The sequence below is a fragment of the Poecilia reticulata genome, linkage group LG19 (assembly GCF_000633615.1).
Source record: "Poecilia reticulata strain Guanapo linkage group LG19, Guppy_female_1.0+MT, whole genome shotgun sequence".
Taxonomy (NCBI): Eukaryota; Metazoa; Chordata; class Actinopteri; order Cyprinodontiformes; family Poeciliidae; genus Poecilia; species Poecilia reticulata.
In genome coordinates this window covers 12,857,419-12,875,254 of record NC_024349.1, presented here as the reverse complement: position 1 = coordinate 12,875,254, position 17,836 = coordinate 12,857,419, and the positions used below count along the sequence as shown (strand labels likewise).

The following is a 17,836-nucleotide window of genomic DNA, read 5'->3' as shown; positions in this document are numbered from 1 at the left end:
TAAACCTTAATCTTTCTTTGTATCGACACATTACCAAAAAAAAAGAAGCAATTTTCAGTGTCTTATTGAGCGACTTCAAAACTTAATTCTTGAGCTTTAATCTGTCAAAACTTCAAACATTTGAAAGGAGCAAATTAACTCAGAAATATGTTAAATATATTTACATTATACTATTCATAAAAACTAAAAATAAAAAGTCAGTTTTGAAAAAGCTCAAAGCATAGCCCAACTTTTTAGTGCCCTGCATTAGAAACCCTCATCCCCACATTTTAAAACCTTTTTCATTCAGCGCAGCTGCGTCCAAAAAATGTAAACCTAAACATTACAAAGGAATCCATAAATCAACCCTTTGCAGAAGTGCTGCCAGGTTCTCTGGGCACAAGCTCTCATCACACATGGACAGAAAGACAGATGAGGTCTGTTTTTTGGCTGTGTCTTTTGTTTGCAGTGAATTTTACAGCTTTTTTCTGTGTATCCATGTCATGAATTAATTTTACAAAAAATGTGTCAACCACCCGTTTATAAAAACTTTTTTCTCGCTGGGATCAAAACATCCCACTGAAAAGTGTTGAAATAATAAACATAACTTGTTGAGCAGTTTTTAATGGAGTTTAAAAAAGATTGGTAAGATAAAGTTGTGAATGTTGCTCTGTGTTGTGCGTCAGACGTCGTTTATTAATGCAACATTAAAACTTACTTTCAGAAAAATAAGAGAAATAAGCTTATATGCATAACAGCATCCATCTTGAGACTTTGTTTCTATTTGTCGTTTCTTACTATGGGATCTTTGCTGGGACACCTCAGTTGACTATGTTCATTCTGTAGCAGTGGCATCTACTTGCGGTGTATGTGTATAGAAAGGAGATACTTTACCATAATTTATTTAAACTTTAGAGATTTTCCTCACTAAATGACACTTTGAAGCCTCGTTACTGCCACTATAACTAAACAGACAATTTATATTTGCCGCTGTCTGTTTCTTCATATTGTTCAAGGCTGATGGAAAGGAAGCATTCTGCATCTGTTTCTTATAAACAGCTCTCCTCCCTTGTGTTTCCAGGGTTTTCCTTCGGGCTATTAGCCAGTACGCAGATGTGTTGAGCAAGAAATTTCTGGATCAAGCCAACTTTGAGCTACAGGTAAGCATTGCACTGATTTTTATAATCACTTCCTCAGTTTAAGTTACTTTGCATCAGCTCCACAAAGCTCCAAATAATGCTCCTTTTTTTTTGTCATGTAAACTCTGGATGTGACATTTGAAGCGCTATGAAAATTGCAGAGAGACAGCGATAGAGAACATCAATTACATTGTAATAGCCTGCAATTTTTATGTCCATTGCTGAATATTTTACCTGCTCCCCTTTGAATAAAGCAATAGCTTCTTTTTTTTTTCCGTCAATATCCGACACATGAAAGAATGTTGTCAACACCTAAACCCTTCAGAGATTTCAGAGCCTTTATGGACTGATTAATGTAGGTTTTTTTTAGTGTGACTCACAGCACTTAAAACTGTCTTTGTGGTTTAAAGAAAAAGGTTACATCTCAGTTTATCAGGACAGAAACAAGTGTTTTCCTCCAGGGATCCTATCCATTCTGGGAAAAGTGTGGAATTATAGTTCTCTCTAGGTCTGGAAAACTATGGAGAAAGAAAAACAGTTTTGGAATTCCAGACTTTACTCCACATCCCATCTCATCTGTCCATCTGTGCATCATTTTCAGGCTTGATATGATGTTGGAACCCTTTTAACTCTTACATGTACACTTGTAGTTATGTAATTAATGTTCATTGCTTGTTTCATAATTTGTGACTGAATGCTGTTTTTGTGGCATGAAGCACTTTGAACTGCCTTGTTGGTGAAACGTCTACAAATAAATTTGACTTGACCTTGTACTCGCAATGCAATTCTTTATAAGGAACCGTCATTTCAAACATTTTACATTCAAAGAAGAGTCACGCAGGAATGAATAAAGCTGCAGAGTTCCCTGACGGAAAACATCCTGTGGGTGACATTGACCTAAATCAACAACCTCTGCATCCATTGGGACGACTTCCCAGCAACAAACTGTAACCGTCTCATCTGCAGCTTTTGATTTAATGAAACCATAAAGCTCTCCTGCCCACACTGTCTAGCACTGAATAACATTGTTGTAAAGCTGGCTTGGAGCTGTGAGTGAAGCGGTCTCTTATTCCCTATCCGCCTCTCTCTCTCTCTGCCTTTATCTGGGTTAGCTGTGGAACAACTACTTCCAATTGGCCGTGGCCTTCCTCACCCAGGAGTCGCTGCAGCTGGAAAACTTCTCGAGCGACAAAAGAGCCAAGATCTTCCACAAGTAAGTATGGCCTCACCCTTAAATCCTCGGGACATCCTCGTTTTACCCTACTACAGCTTAGATTTCCTGTTCAGGACAAAAGTACATCAAAGCCTGCAGGGATATCAGACACCCCGCAACTTCTTGTATGAAACTGTTTTGGTTGTGTTTCCTGTTCTCATCATAGCACATTGCTGCTGTAATGTCTATTGTGAGTACGTTCTGTACCTAAGTGTCTCTGATCAAGAAATGTTCTGTACCCATTCCCTGGAGAGAAGGTTCAAGATGTTATATTTACTACTGTGAATATTTTTTTTATTTTTTACAATAATTCAAGTTTAAAGTTAGGACATTTCTCGTCTCTTCGCGCTTCTCCATTCTTTGTTTCTGCAGCGGGCACATTTATCTATATTAGTATTTTTCAGACAGTCTGATAATGCATTCAGACGGACAAATGCTTTCTGGGAAGATGTTGAGCATATTGGCGCTCGTCTTCATTTGGAGGAGTTTTTGTCAGTGAATCACACATCACACTGGCTGGATGCCTGGCAGTGACGCTGCTTGTTGGTCAGCGTTTCATCACTTGCACTAATAAACTTGCACCAGAAAATAGAAATTACCCCCCTCTGGCTAGATATTGATTACAGGGCAAATGTACTCACCCACTTTTAACTGTTTCACATTTTATCACCTTACTCCCACAAACATTCATGTGTTTTATTGAGGTTTTATGTGATGGACCAACAAAAAGGGAACAAATAAATGGAAAGTGGAAGGTAAATTTCTTTTTTCAGCTGTTTCAGCTGCTTCATGTATTGGGGAATGCAAAACACAAGTTGAATCTACTTGGTTCTGTCTTTGAAAACCATCATAGATTAAATTTTGCAGACGTGCAAAATCATGATGCCATGACATGATATAATTTCAATATGACATATCATGTGATTGGTTTCATTTTGAAATTTCTTGGTAGTTTTGTGCATCTTAGTCAATTGGATTTGCTCCTAATTTCGTCCATATTGACAAAAACTAACTTTCTACCTGTAGTGGATTCAGTTTAACCATTAAAATCATAGTAATGATTTTAGTTTTTTCATTACCTGCAAGCTGCAGTCATCAAAATTTATAAAAAAAATAAATAAAAAAAAGGCCTGACGCACATAATACCGTATGTAATGAATTCCAGTTTATTTAAATCAACGTGGAAATGTTTCACATAAAAGAAGATTAAAAGTTCATAAAAGCCTGACATTTTGACAGGAAACTCGTAAACATTTGAGAGCCACTGTACATACAAGCGCCGATGTTTCTACTCGGATTTCTTTCGTGCACACATGGATACAGCCGAGCAAATGAGCATGCGGCCGTGTCATTGTTATGATTTGCTCGAATGAGTGATGAGGAGAGAGGGAGCATCACATTGTCAGGTTTGGTGAACGTCTCACTCATCTTTGCTCAAGGCTTTGATCTCATCCGAGTTGTCTCCACCAGCTCCCGCTTGTCAGTCACACGTTTTTTTGTGTGGTTTTTTTTGTCTATTTCTCTTACTGTGCCTGCCACTCTGTATTTTGTTCTCCGTCTCTTCTCTTTCCATCACCTCATACCTTCACATCCAATCCCCCTCCTTCCCTCTCAATCACGATCTTTACTCCGTGACCCAGTTGCATTACTCCGCACAGCCTGCCGGGGCCTGCTCTGCGTCGACCCCTCCGCGAGACGCGATATTGTTGTTTAACCTCAGCGAGAGATTTCCGCACGTCGCTGACAGACGCGCGTTGTAGGTCCTGACAGCCGACAGTCACAGCTGTCTCCGGGTCTGCAAGAGTGTGACGGAAAAGCGAGCTGCATCTGTCTCAGCGTAGATGAGAAAACTGTGCCTCGTGCACAGTCATCCCCGCGTCTTAATGTGGGGAAACAAGCCTTCTTCCTGCCAGTCACACACACACAAGCATGCTGTGAGAATTTTTTTTTTCACACATACACAATGAGATGCAAAAAGACTGAAGGATGGTTTATATATAATGCATGCAGCCACAGAATCATTTAGAGGCCAGCATTCATTAATACTGTATTTTATAATTCTGCCAATACTCTCCCCACAATCAATCCCTGGGCTCTGCAACACTTCTCTCTCTCTTCGACTGCAGAATGCTGTGAACAGCTCTAACCCGATGAGGCTATAAAGAGGTGATGCAGCTTCTTCTTTAAGACATCGCTTACGTCAAAGTGCATTACTTTCTTATGGTATCGGCACACCAGTGATTTGGGTTTTAAAATGCCGCTACGTCCTCTGGATCCTCTGAAGTAGCACATTATGTGAGGAGGGAGAGGGAAAGGCTTGGAATTGATATTTGTTGTGGGTCAGCAGACGCTGCACTTGTTCCTCTCTAGAATTGCAACAAGGTATCACAACATCAGTGTGCTTTGTGGAGGGTGAGATAAAGAGGTCACCGTGTCCTAGAGTCAACCAGTGTGATTCAGTCGTCTTGGACAGGCTGTAATCTGAGCATAGGACGACATCCCAGAGGGCACCTGGTGGAGAAGTACAGACTAATTCAACTTCAGCCGGTATTTGTAATGATCTGGTTTGAACTAATTAATCTGACTTGTATAACAATAGAACATTTTAATGTATTTGATATATTTGTAGGTTTGGAATTTTGTTGGGAGGCAGTACAGAAAATAAGGCATTTCTTTCTTCTTTTTTTTCACTAGAAATGTTTGTGTACTCCTGAGAAACTTAAAAATAGGTAATTGTTAGACCTCAGCAAGCTAAAAAAAAAGATTAAATATAAATAAGTTCTGCAGCTTCCCTTGGTGATCTGTAATTTCAAGATGTGTTTTTTTGTATCTCAATCACTGAACGAACATAAGCCGCAGACGCAGCACATCTGTTCGGATAGATTTATGCAGCTTATTTCTTTTCTCTTGCACATCTCTATCAAACTGCTGAGCCACACAGCAGCGTTGGAAACAAATATTGAGTTCAGTGTAGTTATTCCCAGTGGTGAACCACCAATAAGAATACATCTAATTACTTTGACAAGATGCTGTGGTACCTGGGTAAGTGTTCTTCAATAAGCTTAGTTAAACTAAAAGACACGATGCGAAAGCTCCACCTCGGGGCTGTTGCTTTTATTCTCCTTCTCATTTTTAAAGCTGTGTCAAGCTGGAGTTTAGCTCCTTAGAAAACTTACCAGCAAAAGTCTTTCTTTCTTTCTTTCTTTCTTTCTTTCTCTCTTTCTTTCTCTCTTTCTCTCTTTCTTTCTCTCTTTCTTTCCTTCTTTATTTCAGAGCAATAATACTTTCAGTTTCCTGTCAGCGTTCTTGAGTGTGACTAAAAACCTTGAGTACATAATACAGGTCTGACCCCAAGATCTTTTTTTTTTTTTTTTTTGCTAATTGGACCGTTTTGCCTAACATTTATCATGTCTCTTCCCATGTGGATGATTTTATTGTCTGTACAAAATGCCGAAAGAAAAGGATGCAAAGCAAGTTTTATGTCTCCTTTCCACTGGGCGGTGTGGGATGGATTGGTGCGATTCTGTCAGCTTCTACTGTAAAAGCGGCCCATACTGAGCCGCACCGCACCTTTTCTGGCCCCCTTTCAGTAGTAGGTACATGAGTCGATGGCACCGTATGTTTAGGGTTAGGGACTGGCATCACGCAACACAATCCGTTGTTTGAGGGACAGAGAAACGTCACTGCTTGCAACAAACATGAGACATACTAGTCAATTAGACGTTTGGGTCTAACCCAGCCTGCCAAACGAAGGCGGAGTGACCTTGTTCATAATTGAGTGACACGTGTTTATGTTAAAAATAAACGTTTTCTGTCCTCTTTAGTACCAGGTACTACACTGTTTGTGTAGTACCTGTGTAGTGATTGAGTACACTGTTTGTGTAGTACCTACTGACCGGCTGCTTTCAGTTGTTCCCAGAAGTAGGCTGAAAGTCAAAGAGTCTGTCCGCAGCCTTTAAAGACACTTTAAAGTTCAGTATGTTTTTGATTTTAGTGCTTTGCTTCTCTTTTTCTCATTTGCGTTGTTTTATTTAATGGGTTCTAGTGTCTCAGATGATGCTTACCTTTTTTAATTAGAGCAATATAAAAACGAATGTACAATTTTTATTTTGAGTCTCTAAAAACACATCTATTCCTCATTGGCTTCGACACAGTGCGATTTGTGTGTCTTGTGTTATTTTTATTTTATTTTCAGTTTTACTTGCCTTCTTTACCCATGTGGTATGTTTTATATCTGTTTTATATCTGCTTTTTAATTCTTTAAAGTACACACCTTGGTTGAACTAGTTTTTTTTTGTTTTAGAAAAAACTTGCACTTGAATCAATAATAAAATTTACTCTTTGATATGTTAACTTTACTTTATAGTGCTCCCATTGTTACAAAACTTTAGTAACATTCATAAGTGTTATGGATTTATTCGCAGAAATCATACAATATTTTTATATCGTTGCGTCTTCATTTACTTTTTTAATGTTCCAGTGGAAAAAGTTACTCAGTCTGGCGTTATCTATTTTCACTGACCTGCCCTCACTTTACACCTATCCCTTCTCTCCCTTCTTTCCAGTCTTGTTAGTCTCTCCTTTGTTCATCATTTGTCCTCTCTGTGACCTGGGACAGTGTTCGAAGATGGGAGACAGGCACCAAGCTGTCCACGGAGATCGGTTCATGACCTAAGCATGACAGAGCTGATCAGCTTAAAAGGGCTCAATTTAATAAAGCCAGACAGAAAAGGCGGATGGGAGTGATCCTTCTATATTTCTCTGGAAATCTTTTATATGAGACCTCCTGTCACAGACAAAAACTGTTAAAGACTGCACAAACGAACTCTGCTCCTCGTCTAGCCGTTGTTTTTCTGGGCCCTTAATGACATAACCAGAGCAGAGGGAAGATTGTAACTGACAGCCAGTTGACGGAAAGCAAGTGTGTCTGTATCTTGAACTTGCTCCAGTAGAAATATCTCATCATTTTGTGTTTGTCTAACGGATAAGATCTTGGGAAAAACAAAAGGAGTTATCTTACCATCATCCAGGCACGTTGAATCCATTGCATTACTAATCTCACTCCATGAATCTCATTTGTTTTTTCCAATATTTGTTCAGTTGTCCAGAGGAAACCAAACAAAAACACCTTGATACATTAAATATCGCTGTGTAAATGTTGTATTTAGGTTTTGTGAGGCAGTAGAGATGATATGAATGCTAGAAATCAGATTATTTTTTATTATTATTGTCTCGCAGTGACAGGTGAATAAAAACATGTAGATTCACATAAAGATAAAAAATGAATAAGAAAAGAATAAGAGACTTTACAATAGAGACAAATGGGAAAAGTGTTGCAGTTATTAAAAGTAGCATATTCAGATCCAAAGCAAATTTCTTTATTCGTTCCCCAACAACAACCACCTAGGGTCCTAATATCAAAACATTGTGGAAAATGCACCTTTTTTCAGTTTTCACACGTAGTATAAGACTCCTCAATCTCAAACTGTGCCTTAAAGGATCTCTGCATGATGTAAAATTCAGTTAATTTTGAATTGTGAACTTGAGATGATTAAAACCAGTCACGATTACTTAAAAAAAAAAACTAAGTAATTGCCCTTTACTAAAGCACCAAGTCAGATGCTGCAAATCGGATGGCAGCATTGCTACATCTTTATATTTGCATTTTTTTTATTTTTTTTTATGGTACTCACAACAAAACAACGTTTATGGGGACACAACTGCAATGTCGCAGAAAGTTATCAATAATTCCTGAATCCAAAACTGCCTCTGATGATTTTGCTGAAGGAACTACTGAAGACTTTCATTTCACTTTATCAAAATGTTAATAAGATATTTAAAAATTTACTAAAATCTTTTTGGGAAAAGACTGTTTGATTCTAAATTCATGCACTGTAATCAGTCAGAAAATAGTATTTTTAAATATATAGTTTTTTATGGGTGCTTCAAGAGTGAAAAAATAGTGAGCAGTTGTCCATCCTCGGTCACCAGGGCCTTGGAAGAGAAACAGGCCCACAGCATCACAGATCCTCTGCTGTACTTAACATTGCGCTTTAGGTACTTTTCACATAATCACTCGGAGTATTTGTTGCCAAAAAGCTCAAACCTAGAGTCCTGGAAACTCTTATTTTCAAAAATGTTTTCACTGCATTAACACATTAACATACAGTAATTAAATGTTAATTTTTAAAAATCAAAAATGTTGGGATGTTTTCTATAGGTCCCAACAGGTGTATCATTATTTGACAGCATGGATCTTTTTTTTTCTTTGTCATGTTTTTGTTTCAGGTACCAAGACATGAGGCGACAGATCGGCTTTGAAATCAGGGACATGTGGTACAATTTAGGTAATTTTATTGCATTTGCTTTGTTCCTGAGGTCACACCTCTGCTGTTTACAGCTGATATAATCACAATTAGCGCTTCCACAGCCTCTGGCAGATAATATCTATCCGGAAGGCAAAGATCTTTTGTGAAATATATACAGTCCAAGTGTTAATTAGCGCTATAATGTGATGAAAGACTCACTGTTTATGTTGGGTCTAAATTTTCCTGTAGTAAAGGGAGGCGGTGTTAAATCCAATTTATTGTGCCTAACACCATCTGATCCTTTAATTTGAAAAGATTAGACTGGATCATCCTCTTGAGGTATTTTGATGATTTTAAAGGTTATTTACGGCTTACGTTCTCCAAAAAAGGGGAGACATTTTCATTCTTTGAAGCTAATCTGAGATGATACAGTACACGTTAAAAATGAAATTCTACAAATTATATGTCACAAATACTTTTTCTTCCACTTGTTTTGTCTTCAAGGCCCCCACAAGATAAAGTTCATCCCTGATATGGTGGGTCCAGTTCTGGAGATGACCCTTGTTCCCGAGATCGAGCTGCGAAAGGCCACCATCCCCATCTTCTTTGACATGATGCAGTGCGAGTTTCACTTCACGTGCGGCTTCCAGCGGGTGCGTATTCTGGAATATTAAATAAATACAGTACACCAGATGAAAGGGTGTTGTCTGGAATGAAAGATCAGATAGAAAAGCGGGGGAGGCGGCACACGGTGGCCCATGTAATGGTCAGTTTCATAGCCCAAAGCTGATTTGTGATTCTGCAAATCTCATTTTGTTGTGTCACAATTATCAGCGGCCACGGTGAGTGGAACTTAATATTACGCCTTTCTGCAGTGGAAATTAAACCTTTCTGTGTGAGTAAATCCACTTGGTTCCAGTTGTTGTCATAAATATGTTTCAGCCCTCGGAGAGAGGTCGAACATGCACAGTGTCAGTGAGTCTATAGGCACTTGTCTAGGGTGTGAACATCTAGTTCATTTATGGCTTTAAAAGGTTCTTTATTCAGTGTGAACTAAATATGCAACAAACAACTTCAATTTTTAAAAAAACGACAAAACGACAGTTTAAGTTGCAGAAACTCAGTTATTCACTTAAATATGTGCACACTCCATGACTAATATTTTGATACATTGTCTTAAGTTAAAGAGAAAGCACACTTTTGGTATTTGCCGGGAGGGAGGTTTTGACCTACATCTGGCTCCGTGTTTAACAACTCTTAATTTAAATGATTTCTACTAAACGGCGCCCTAACATTGGGATTGCTTAATTGCACAAAAAGTTTAATTTCAGTGCAGCTTTTTTGGGGAACATTTTTCTAAATATTAATTTAGAAAAATGTGATGTGTCTATATTTTTGAGCCTGCGCTGTTATCGTTAAGTCTTTGTGGAGGAGAGAAAAGTCACAAATCAGTTTTAACTTCTGTTCCCAGATCTTTTTTTAAAGAACATTGAAGCTGCATGCTGTGCAGCCAGTCCACCCTAAAAAACAAACGGTTCAAACAAGACCTTAAAAGCGCAAACCCATCAATTTTCTTGCACCCTTGTCCCTCAGTGGGGTCGGGAGGGTTGCTGGTGCCCATCTCCAGCTAACGTTTGGGGCGAGAGGCGGGGTTCACCCTGGACAGGTCGCCAGTCTGTCACAGGGCAACACAGAGACACACAGGACAAACAACCATGCACACACACACTCACACCTAGGGACAATTTGGAGAGGCCAATTAACCTGACAGTCATGTTTTTTTGGACTGTGGGAGGAAACCAGAGTACTGGGAGAAAACCCACGCATGCACAGGGAGAACATGCAAACTCCATGCAGAAAGACCGGAAATCGAACCCAGAACCTTCTTGCTGCAAGGCAACAGCTCTACCAACTGCGCCACTGTGCAGCCCAAACCTAAATATCTTACTTTCCCTTTAAACTGTACCGAATTGCTGTGCACAAATTTGACCCTTGTGGTCTTTGTATTTCTGTAAAGACGGCAAGAGTTTAACCAACAATCCTGAGATCCTTTTGTCCATTTCTTTGTGTTGCTGAGATTGGACTAAAGTTTGCTGTTTTAGCTAATGTGCCACTCCGATTGGAGCTCATTGGAGTTGAACCCTAATGTCTCTGTCTTTCCTTCTTTGTCTCGGCCTCCTTTCGGCTCAGAGCCAGTATCATTTCCTCTTTACTGACTTTCTTTTTTTTTTTCCTCTGCTGTAAATCCTCCACTGAAACAGACACCGGAGTTTATGTCACACCTTGCTCAGCTGCGTTCTCCTTCTCTGTTTTTGTACCTGGTCAAATACATCAAGAAGTCAATAAAAGTGTTTTATTTTTAAGCAATAACATCTAGTTTTGATGCAAATGCTGGAGAAATGGAGTCAATGCATCACTGTCAGCAGCTTCAGCAACAACGGAGCAGAAGGAAAAAACGATGCGTCTCACGATTCAGCCTCGTTCTGTCCTCTAATGAATTTTTAGCCGTTAATGATCAGATCACAGCCCGCTGCAGTGATGAACGGGCCGGTGAAGAAAGAATCCGTAACCTTCCTCTGCTCAGGCTTAAAACAGTTGAGGATGAAGGGGGTTGTTAATGAATTGGGGAAAATTAACCGCAGTGATTATTTGTGTCTGCTCCGTCTAATTGCAGTTTGAGAACGAGATCATCACCAAGCTGGATCACGAGGTGGAAGGGGGCCGAGGAGACGAGCAGTACAAAGTTCTCTTTCAGAAAATGTAAGTGCTGATTATTGGGCAGGATTATACGACTGAGCCTCTCACAAGCTGGATCGCTCTAATTGCAACATCGCACTCCTCAAAATAACCGCCGTTTGCTGATAATCACGCGACTTCTCGGCTCAGCTTTTCTCTTCTGACTCCTGATTTCTGCACAGAGCGATCCCCGTTCTGCCTTGTTGGGCAAAAAAAATCGGTTTCTGAGATAGTAGGGGCTGAAATTATTTACAATTTTAACAATTCACTTGAAAGAAATTTTTGTTCACTTTCGTTTGTTTCTCTTTTCCTTCTTACTTGTCTGCCACCAGTTTGTTGGAGCACTGCAGGAAGCACAAATACCTGGCCAGGACGGGAGAAATCTTTGTCACTCTGGTGGTGCGACTCCTGGAAAGGCTGCTGGACTACAGGACCATCATGCATGACGAGAACAAGGAAAACCGCATGAGCTGCACCGTCAATGTTCTAGTAAGATCCACAAAGCACATGGACGGCAGTAAAGGATGTCTGAGACCTTTTATCATTAACACATAACCTTGTGGACAACCATTAGATGCAATTGAATCACTGTAAAGAGACTTATTAGCTTTAAAAGTTTACTTTGTAGCAAAACAAAATAATGTTCCAAAGTGTTTATACTCTGACTTCATATCGATGTACTCATACTGTCAGCACAGTTTTGTGAAAGGATACATCTGAAATTACGCTCACATCCTCCGAGTAGACAGATTGCGATAGAAACTGGAGCAGAAATGATTAATTTCAGTTCTAGCAACAGTTACCTTTACAAAAAGCATACAGCAATCATTGATTCACTTCGATAAATAATACAATTATAACGTTCACATAGTCAGAACTGTTTCAAATATATTGAGCTGCAGACTAAAGTATATATTATTTATTTTGAGGATAGATTTTGTGAATTTAATTTATGATGTAGAGATTTTTAAACTAATTTAGAACTTGATCTAATGTCTGCATCTGTTATTTGTCTGTGCTTTTTTTTGTAGAACTTTTATAAGGAGATAGACAGAGAGGAGATGTACATCAGGTAAGATTCAAACCTAGTGTTGTCTTTCACAGTCGCTGTTTCAATTCAGCGTTACAACAACAATTTTTTCATGTTTATTCCTATTATACGATTTCATTTTGCTTGTTGAGGGTATTTTAGATAGGAAAAGTTGTCAGATCTTATAAGTATTATGATTCAGTCTCATGTCTTTGCTGATAAACAACCACTAAGTCATTTCTGCATCTTGCCAGGTACCTGTATAAGCTGTGCGACCTCCACAGAGAGTGCGACAACTACACAGAAGCTGCCTACACCCTGCTGCTGCACGCAAAACTGCTCAAGGTACACAAACCGCACTAAAGACTTAACATGGAAGCAAAATATTTACACTGCTCAGCTGTCGCTGGGCGAGTCGCTTTTAACCTCAGGCGAGATACTAATATAATTCTCTGAATTAGATTATGCACAGATTTGAAACGGCTCAGATCGTTTTAATTGAACCACGGGATGAGATGGCTGCTGAGGAGGCAGAGGAGAGGCTTTCTCACCGGGGTGAAATCTGGTCTTTCATCCCAGATAGAATAGGAAGTAAAATAAACCGCTCTCCTGCTGAGCTTCGGTTCAGGATTATAATTACAGCTGCACCAGTTAATCTAGACGATTGAAATCAGCAAACTTTTTCCTTGATGAGTAGGTCAAAAAAATGAAACATCAGATAATATTTCTCTGCTTCCCGAATTCATCGTTGCCTTTTTTTTTTGGCCTTGTAAAAACACATCATGGCATAACATTCTTTCAGGCACTTTTCATTTACATCCATCCATGGATTATTGTCTTCTTAATCCGGGATTGGACCGCGGCCCAGTCTTCCGTCTGCCCAGTCACTTGAGCCAGGGATTCCCAAGGCGTTCCCAAACATGCCAAGAAACACATTCCCTCCAGCATGACCTGAGTTTCCTCCCGGTGAAACATGCCCAGAATACCTCCCCAGGAGGTTGTCTAACCAGATGCTCGAGCCACCTTAACCGGCTCCTCTCGATGTAGAAAAGCAGTGGCTCTACTCTGAGTCCCTTTTGGTTGACCGAGCTTCTCACCCTATTGCTAAAGAAGAACTCTTTTCAGCTGTATTTGTTCGCAATTTCTTTCTTTTGGTCACTACCCAATGCTCATAACCCTAGATGATGGTGGGAATTTAGATTGACTGGTAAATCAAGACCTTTGCTTTTCGTCTAATATTTCTTTTCACCACAAAAAAAAAAACTGGTACATCGCTTAAGATGCTGCACTATCAAGACTTCTGCTTGTTTTTTTGTTTTTTTTTCTTCATTCATGAACAAGTTCTCAAGATAATTGAACTCATCCACTTGGAACAGCGCCTCATCTCCAACCTGGAAAAAACAGTCAACCCCTTATCCAATTCAAGACCATAGTCTCAGATTTATAGGTGCTTCACATTTGGCTTTGAAACTCTCCAGTAAAAAGCTGGAGATCACCGTCTGTCAGGATCACATCGTCTGCAAAGAGTACAGACATGATCCTGAGGTCATCAAAAAGGATCGCTTCAACATCTTGACTGCAGCTAGAAATTATGTCCATAAAGGTTATAAATGGAATCGGTGACATGGAGCAACCTTGGCGGAGTCCAAATCTTACTAGAAGGAATCTGAGGCTCGACTATCTGAGAGTTTAACAATCAGATACAATTTAGGGAACCTTTGCATATATGGGTAAATTCATAATCTAATGTTTCTGAGTAACCTACATAATATTTTTATCTAAATTTACCTTGTTTAATTGTGGATTTAAAACTGTAATTTCTACAGCTGAATACTTATGTGTTACTGTTGAGAATTTATATAGGTCAACACTCTGAGAAAATCAGTATCAGTGAGTAAAAGCCAGATTCGTTCAATAAGTTCTGATGGTGCATATTTGTAACAAGCATGACTTTTTTGTTAATCTTGCTCTGTCTTTGCCCAAAAAAACCCACCACGTCACCAAACCAAACATACTTTTTTTTTTTTTTTTCGATCTGCAGAGTCTATTCCCAGCTGGGGATTAGTATGGAGTAAGTTAAGGAGGGACTCCTTTTATCCAAAATTGTATCATCTTACTTCTCAACTGAATTTGCATAACTATCCTGCTGTTTGGGCCTTTGTAGTGATTCTGTCATGCGTGAGCAGGTTGTCACTGAATCCCATTTTCATCGCTGTCGCGCTCGTGGGAGTTGATTTTATTACTTTAAATCTGCAGATCTTTTAGCACCTGAGACTTCTTGATTATGGCAGGAAGACTTTTCTACTGCTGTGCTTCGGAGGCTGAACATGTGTCTGGATTTTATTTTTCGGCTTAATATTTCTTCAAATGCCACCCAGACATGTGGTGGGCCTTGCAAAAAGTAAACGTCAGTGTATTTTATGATATACCAACAAAAGGCAGCTGTCAAGTGAAAGAAAAAGAATACAGATTTTTTTCTTTTTGTAAATAACACTTAAAATGTGGCAAAATGTCAGTTTACATTTTAATTTATTTACAAATTATATAAACTTGAAAATATTGAGGAAGTCAAAACACAGCCCCTCCCCATTCTTGGAGAATGAATTGGATCCTTCAGCCGCCTCATGACTGCTCCACTAAATTATCAGCGCTTTGCTGTGTTCCCAATAACGTCTCTGCCTTTTTAGCTGTATCGATGCAGGGTCAGTTGCCATTAATGCATAAATGGGAAGGTTCTTTTTACAATGTGAATGCTGCAGTGAAGCTGTGAAGAAATCAATAGGCTGAGCCCAAGCGTCCCTGTTTCTATACCACAGCAACAGTGTGCAGAGGCACATTTTTTTCTACCAATGTGGTCATCACTCCCCTCATGTTCGGCTCAGAATAAAATCCTGCTGGTTGGTGGTAAACACGTTCTGACAAATATATAGGGTTGTAGATGTTCTCACAGTGCTAAGCAGCTTCCATCTGTCAGAAATTACATTCTTCTTCATGCCGCTTTAAAAATAAATAAGCACATAATCATGCTTATGCTGGTGTTGTTTTATCTCTGCCTACGACATCAAACCGGGCCCTGTTGTATAATCAATTGCTCCTCTACTGTATTGCATACGGAGTTTATATGCAAACAGGTCGAAGGGACGCTTCTTTGCTTACTTAGCACATTTTCCTCCAGCAGGCCTGTCCGCTAGAGCTCAATTTCTGCCAAATATTCATATTAAAACTGTGTGTCAAACGCATATGCAACAACAAATAACATTTGTTTATTGGGCTTCCTTGAAATTCACTACACGGCTAAAGAGAAGTAGAACATGTATTGTGCCCTAATAAAACAAACGGACATCTTTCAAAACTTGTGTAACTGCAAATTAAGCTTTCACAATGGCTGCAGGACCGTTTTTGCACTGATTCTCTTTCTGAACTGTTCAATGGATATCGATGCATGCATCACTGCCCGCGTCTGAACTCTTCATTTTGCTCTGTGCAGGACTGTGTTCAAGGGAGTTACACATCAATGTCCCTCATTTGCATTGGCTATAAGTCATGGATTGATTTCTTGTCACTTGTTTGACTTTTTTCCTGCATTGTTTTGCACAGCATTGACCCCCGGTGCTCATTTGTTCCCTGTAGTGGTCAGACGAGCAATGCGCGGCCCACCTGACCCAGAGGGAAGGTTACCAGGCCACAACTCAAGGACAGCTTAAGGACCAGCTCTATCAGGAGATTATTAATTACTTCGATAAGGGCAAGGTAAGAGGCGCTCTAGGAACCCTGACGCTGTTTCTGTGGCGCGTGGATGGACAATAATCCATTTCTTGTGGATGGATGAAGAGGTGTATTAGACTACACGACTATTACTTTTTTGTTGTCCCTTTTATAGCATAACCTTTTCTAAAAGCCCTTCCCTCGCTTTGTGTCCTTTTTCTCTTTTACCCTAATATCACGTCAGCGCTGCGCTTTAATGCCATCGGAGCCACTTGAGAGTTGGAAAATGTCCCGTTTTGTAGGAACTTTTGTTTTCTACAATAAGAATCGGAGGAGAAATGCACGGATCTCCTTGGAAATTAGGTTCTAAGGCTTTGGATGCAACGTCAGAATTGGGATTCTTCTCAGTAGAGAAGAATCTACTTCTCTACTGAGTAGATTTTGGCTAGGAAGCAACTACTTTAATGAAATTTGGAAACAAACCAATTAAATAACGGGTGATGTTATGAGGCGTTTAATTGGCACTCTTTAGGAATTCTCAGCAGCTTGACAGGATCTTCAGTCTTTAAAGGATACATTCAGACACAACAATTTTATTAATAATATAAACTATATTAACCGTAATAATCGCTTGTAATGTAAAATATTAACTTGTCGTGTTGAATAGAAGATGGCATCGAGGTTTTTCTGTCTACCAAAAGGATGAAATAATCTTATCCTAATAAGCTTGTATTATACAGTATGACCTGCGTGAGACTAGCAGTGAATTCAAGGTACTCTGCTACCAGGAAGTTAGCTCTCTATCATTGCTTTAATCTTTGAAATTAATTCATTTTTTTACTGTTTGTGTTCTTTCTAGATGTGGGAGGAGGCGATTTTGTTGAGCAAAGAACTGGCTGAACAGTATGAGAATGAAATGTTTGACTTTGAGCAGCTTAGTGCATCCTTGGTAAGTAGGATTAATGTGTCGCTTAACTGCATTTCCGCTTTGTACACAGTCACTCCTCTGCTGCACTTATAGATGGGGGGGAAAAAAGCACAAGGACAGAACCCGCAGGACTATTATGAAGCCTTTTGTTTTATGAGGGGAAATTAAAGCAATTAGTAAGGGGGGGAGAGATCAACTACTTATGTACCTGGAAAGAGTAGGAGGAAGACTGATTGTGTCTAAAAAACACATTTAAACAAAGAAATTTCATCGTGATGGCTAGTGCACCCAGTGGTAACCAGGATTCAGATTTTGCAGCTTTAAAGAGAAATATAAGCAAGCAGGAGCATCTTATATTCAAGCATATTTTTTCAAGAATCAAAGAAAGACAGATGTAATTAAAAAAAAAAAACATCAAATCTCTCTCTGGAATGGCTTTAAAATGTTTTATTAAGCATTAAAATGTATGTTATAATGCTTAAGTTGCTCAACTTCTCCACAGCGGAAGCAAGCTCAGTTCTATGAGAACATAGTGAAGGTCATCCGGCCCAAACCGGACTACTTCGCTGTGGGCTACTACGGAATGGGATTCCCGTCCTTTCTGCGGGTGAGTACTAGCATCGACAGACACTTCTTCTTGATCTTGGGTAGGAGCTGCGCTTTCATGGGTGGTGCTTCAGAATGTATACCCCTCTTTCATTAAGTGCCTAAATATAAATGCATTATAAAGCATCTGAGCTGCTTGTCCTCCTTGCTGAGGAGTTGTCAAAAGTGGCTTTCGCTAAACACGGTGCAGGG

At 39.5% G+C, this 17,836-nt stretch overlaps 1 protein-coding gene across 1 annotated transcript in view; it reads left to right on the top strand.

Moving 5' to 3' along the window:
- dock1 (dedicator of cytokinesis 1) overlaps nucleotides 1-17,836 on the top strand; it is a 205,264-nt gene that overhangs the window by 151,669 nt on the left and 35,759 nt on the right. The window contains 11 exon segments of the mRNA XM_008437114.2: nucleotides 1,061-1,139; nucleotides 2,231-2,331; nucleotides 8,620-8,678; nucleotides 9,144-9,292; nucleotides 11,314-11,399; nucleotides 11,708-11,864; nucleotides 12,407-12,447; nucleotides 12,660-12,750; nucleotides 16,036-16,155; nucleotides 16,970-17,059; nucleotides 17,541-17,645. Of these exon segments, the coding sequence (XP_008435336.1) occupies nucleotides 1,061-1,139; nucleotides 2,231-2,331; nucleotides 8,620-8,678; nucleotides 9,144-9,292; nucleotides 11,314-11,399; nucleotides 11,708-11,864; nucleotides 12,407-12,447; nucleotides 12,660-12,750; nucleotides 16,036-16,155; nucleotides 16,970-17,059; nucleotides 17,541-17,645 (1,078 nt within the window).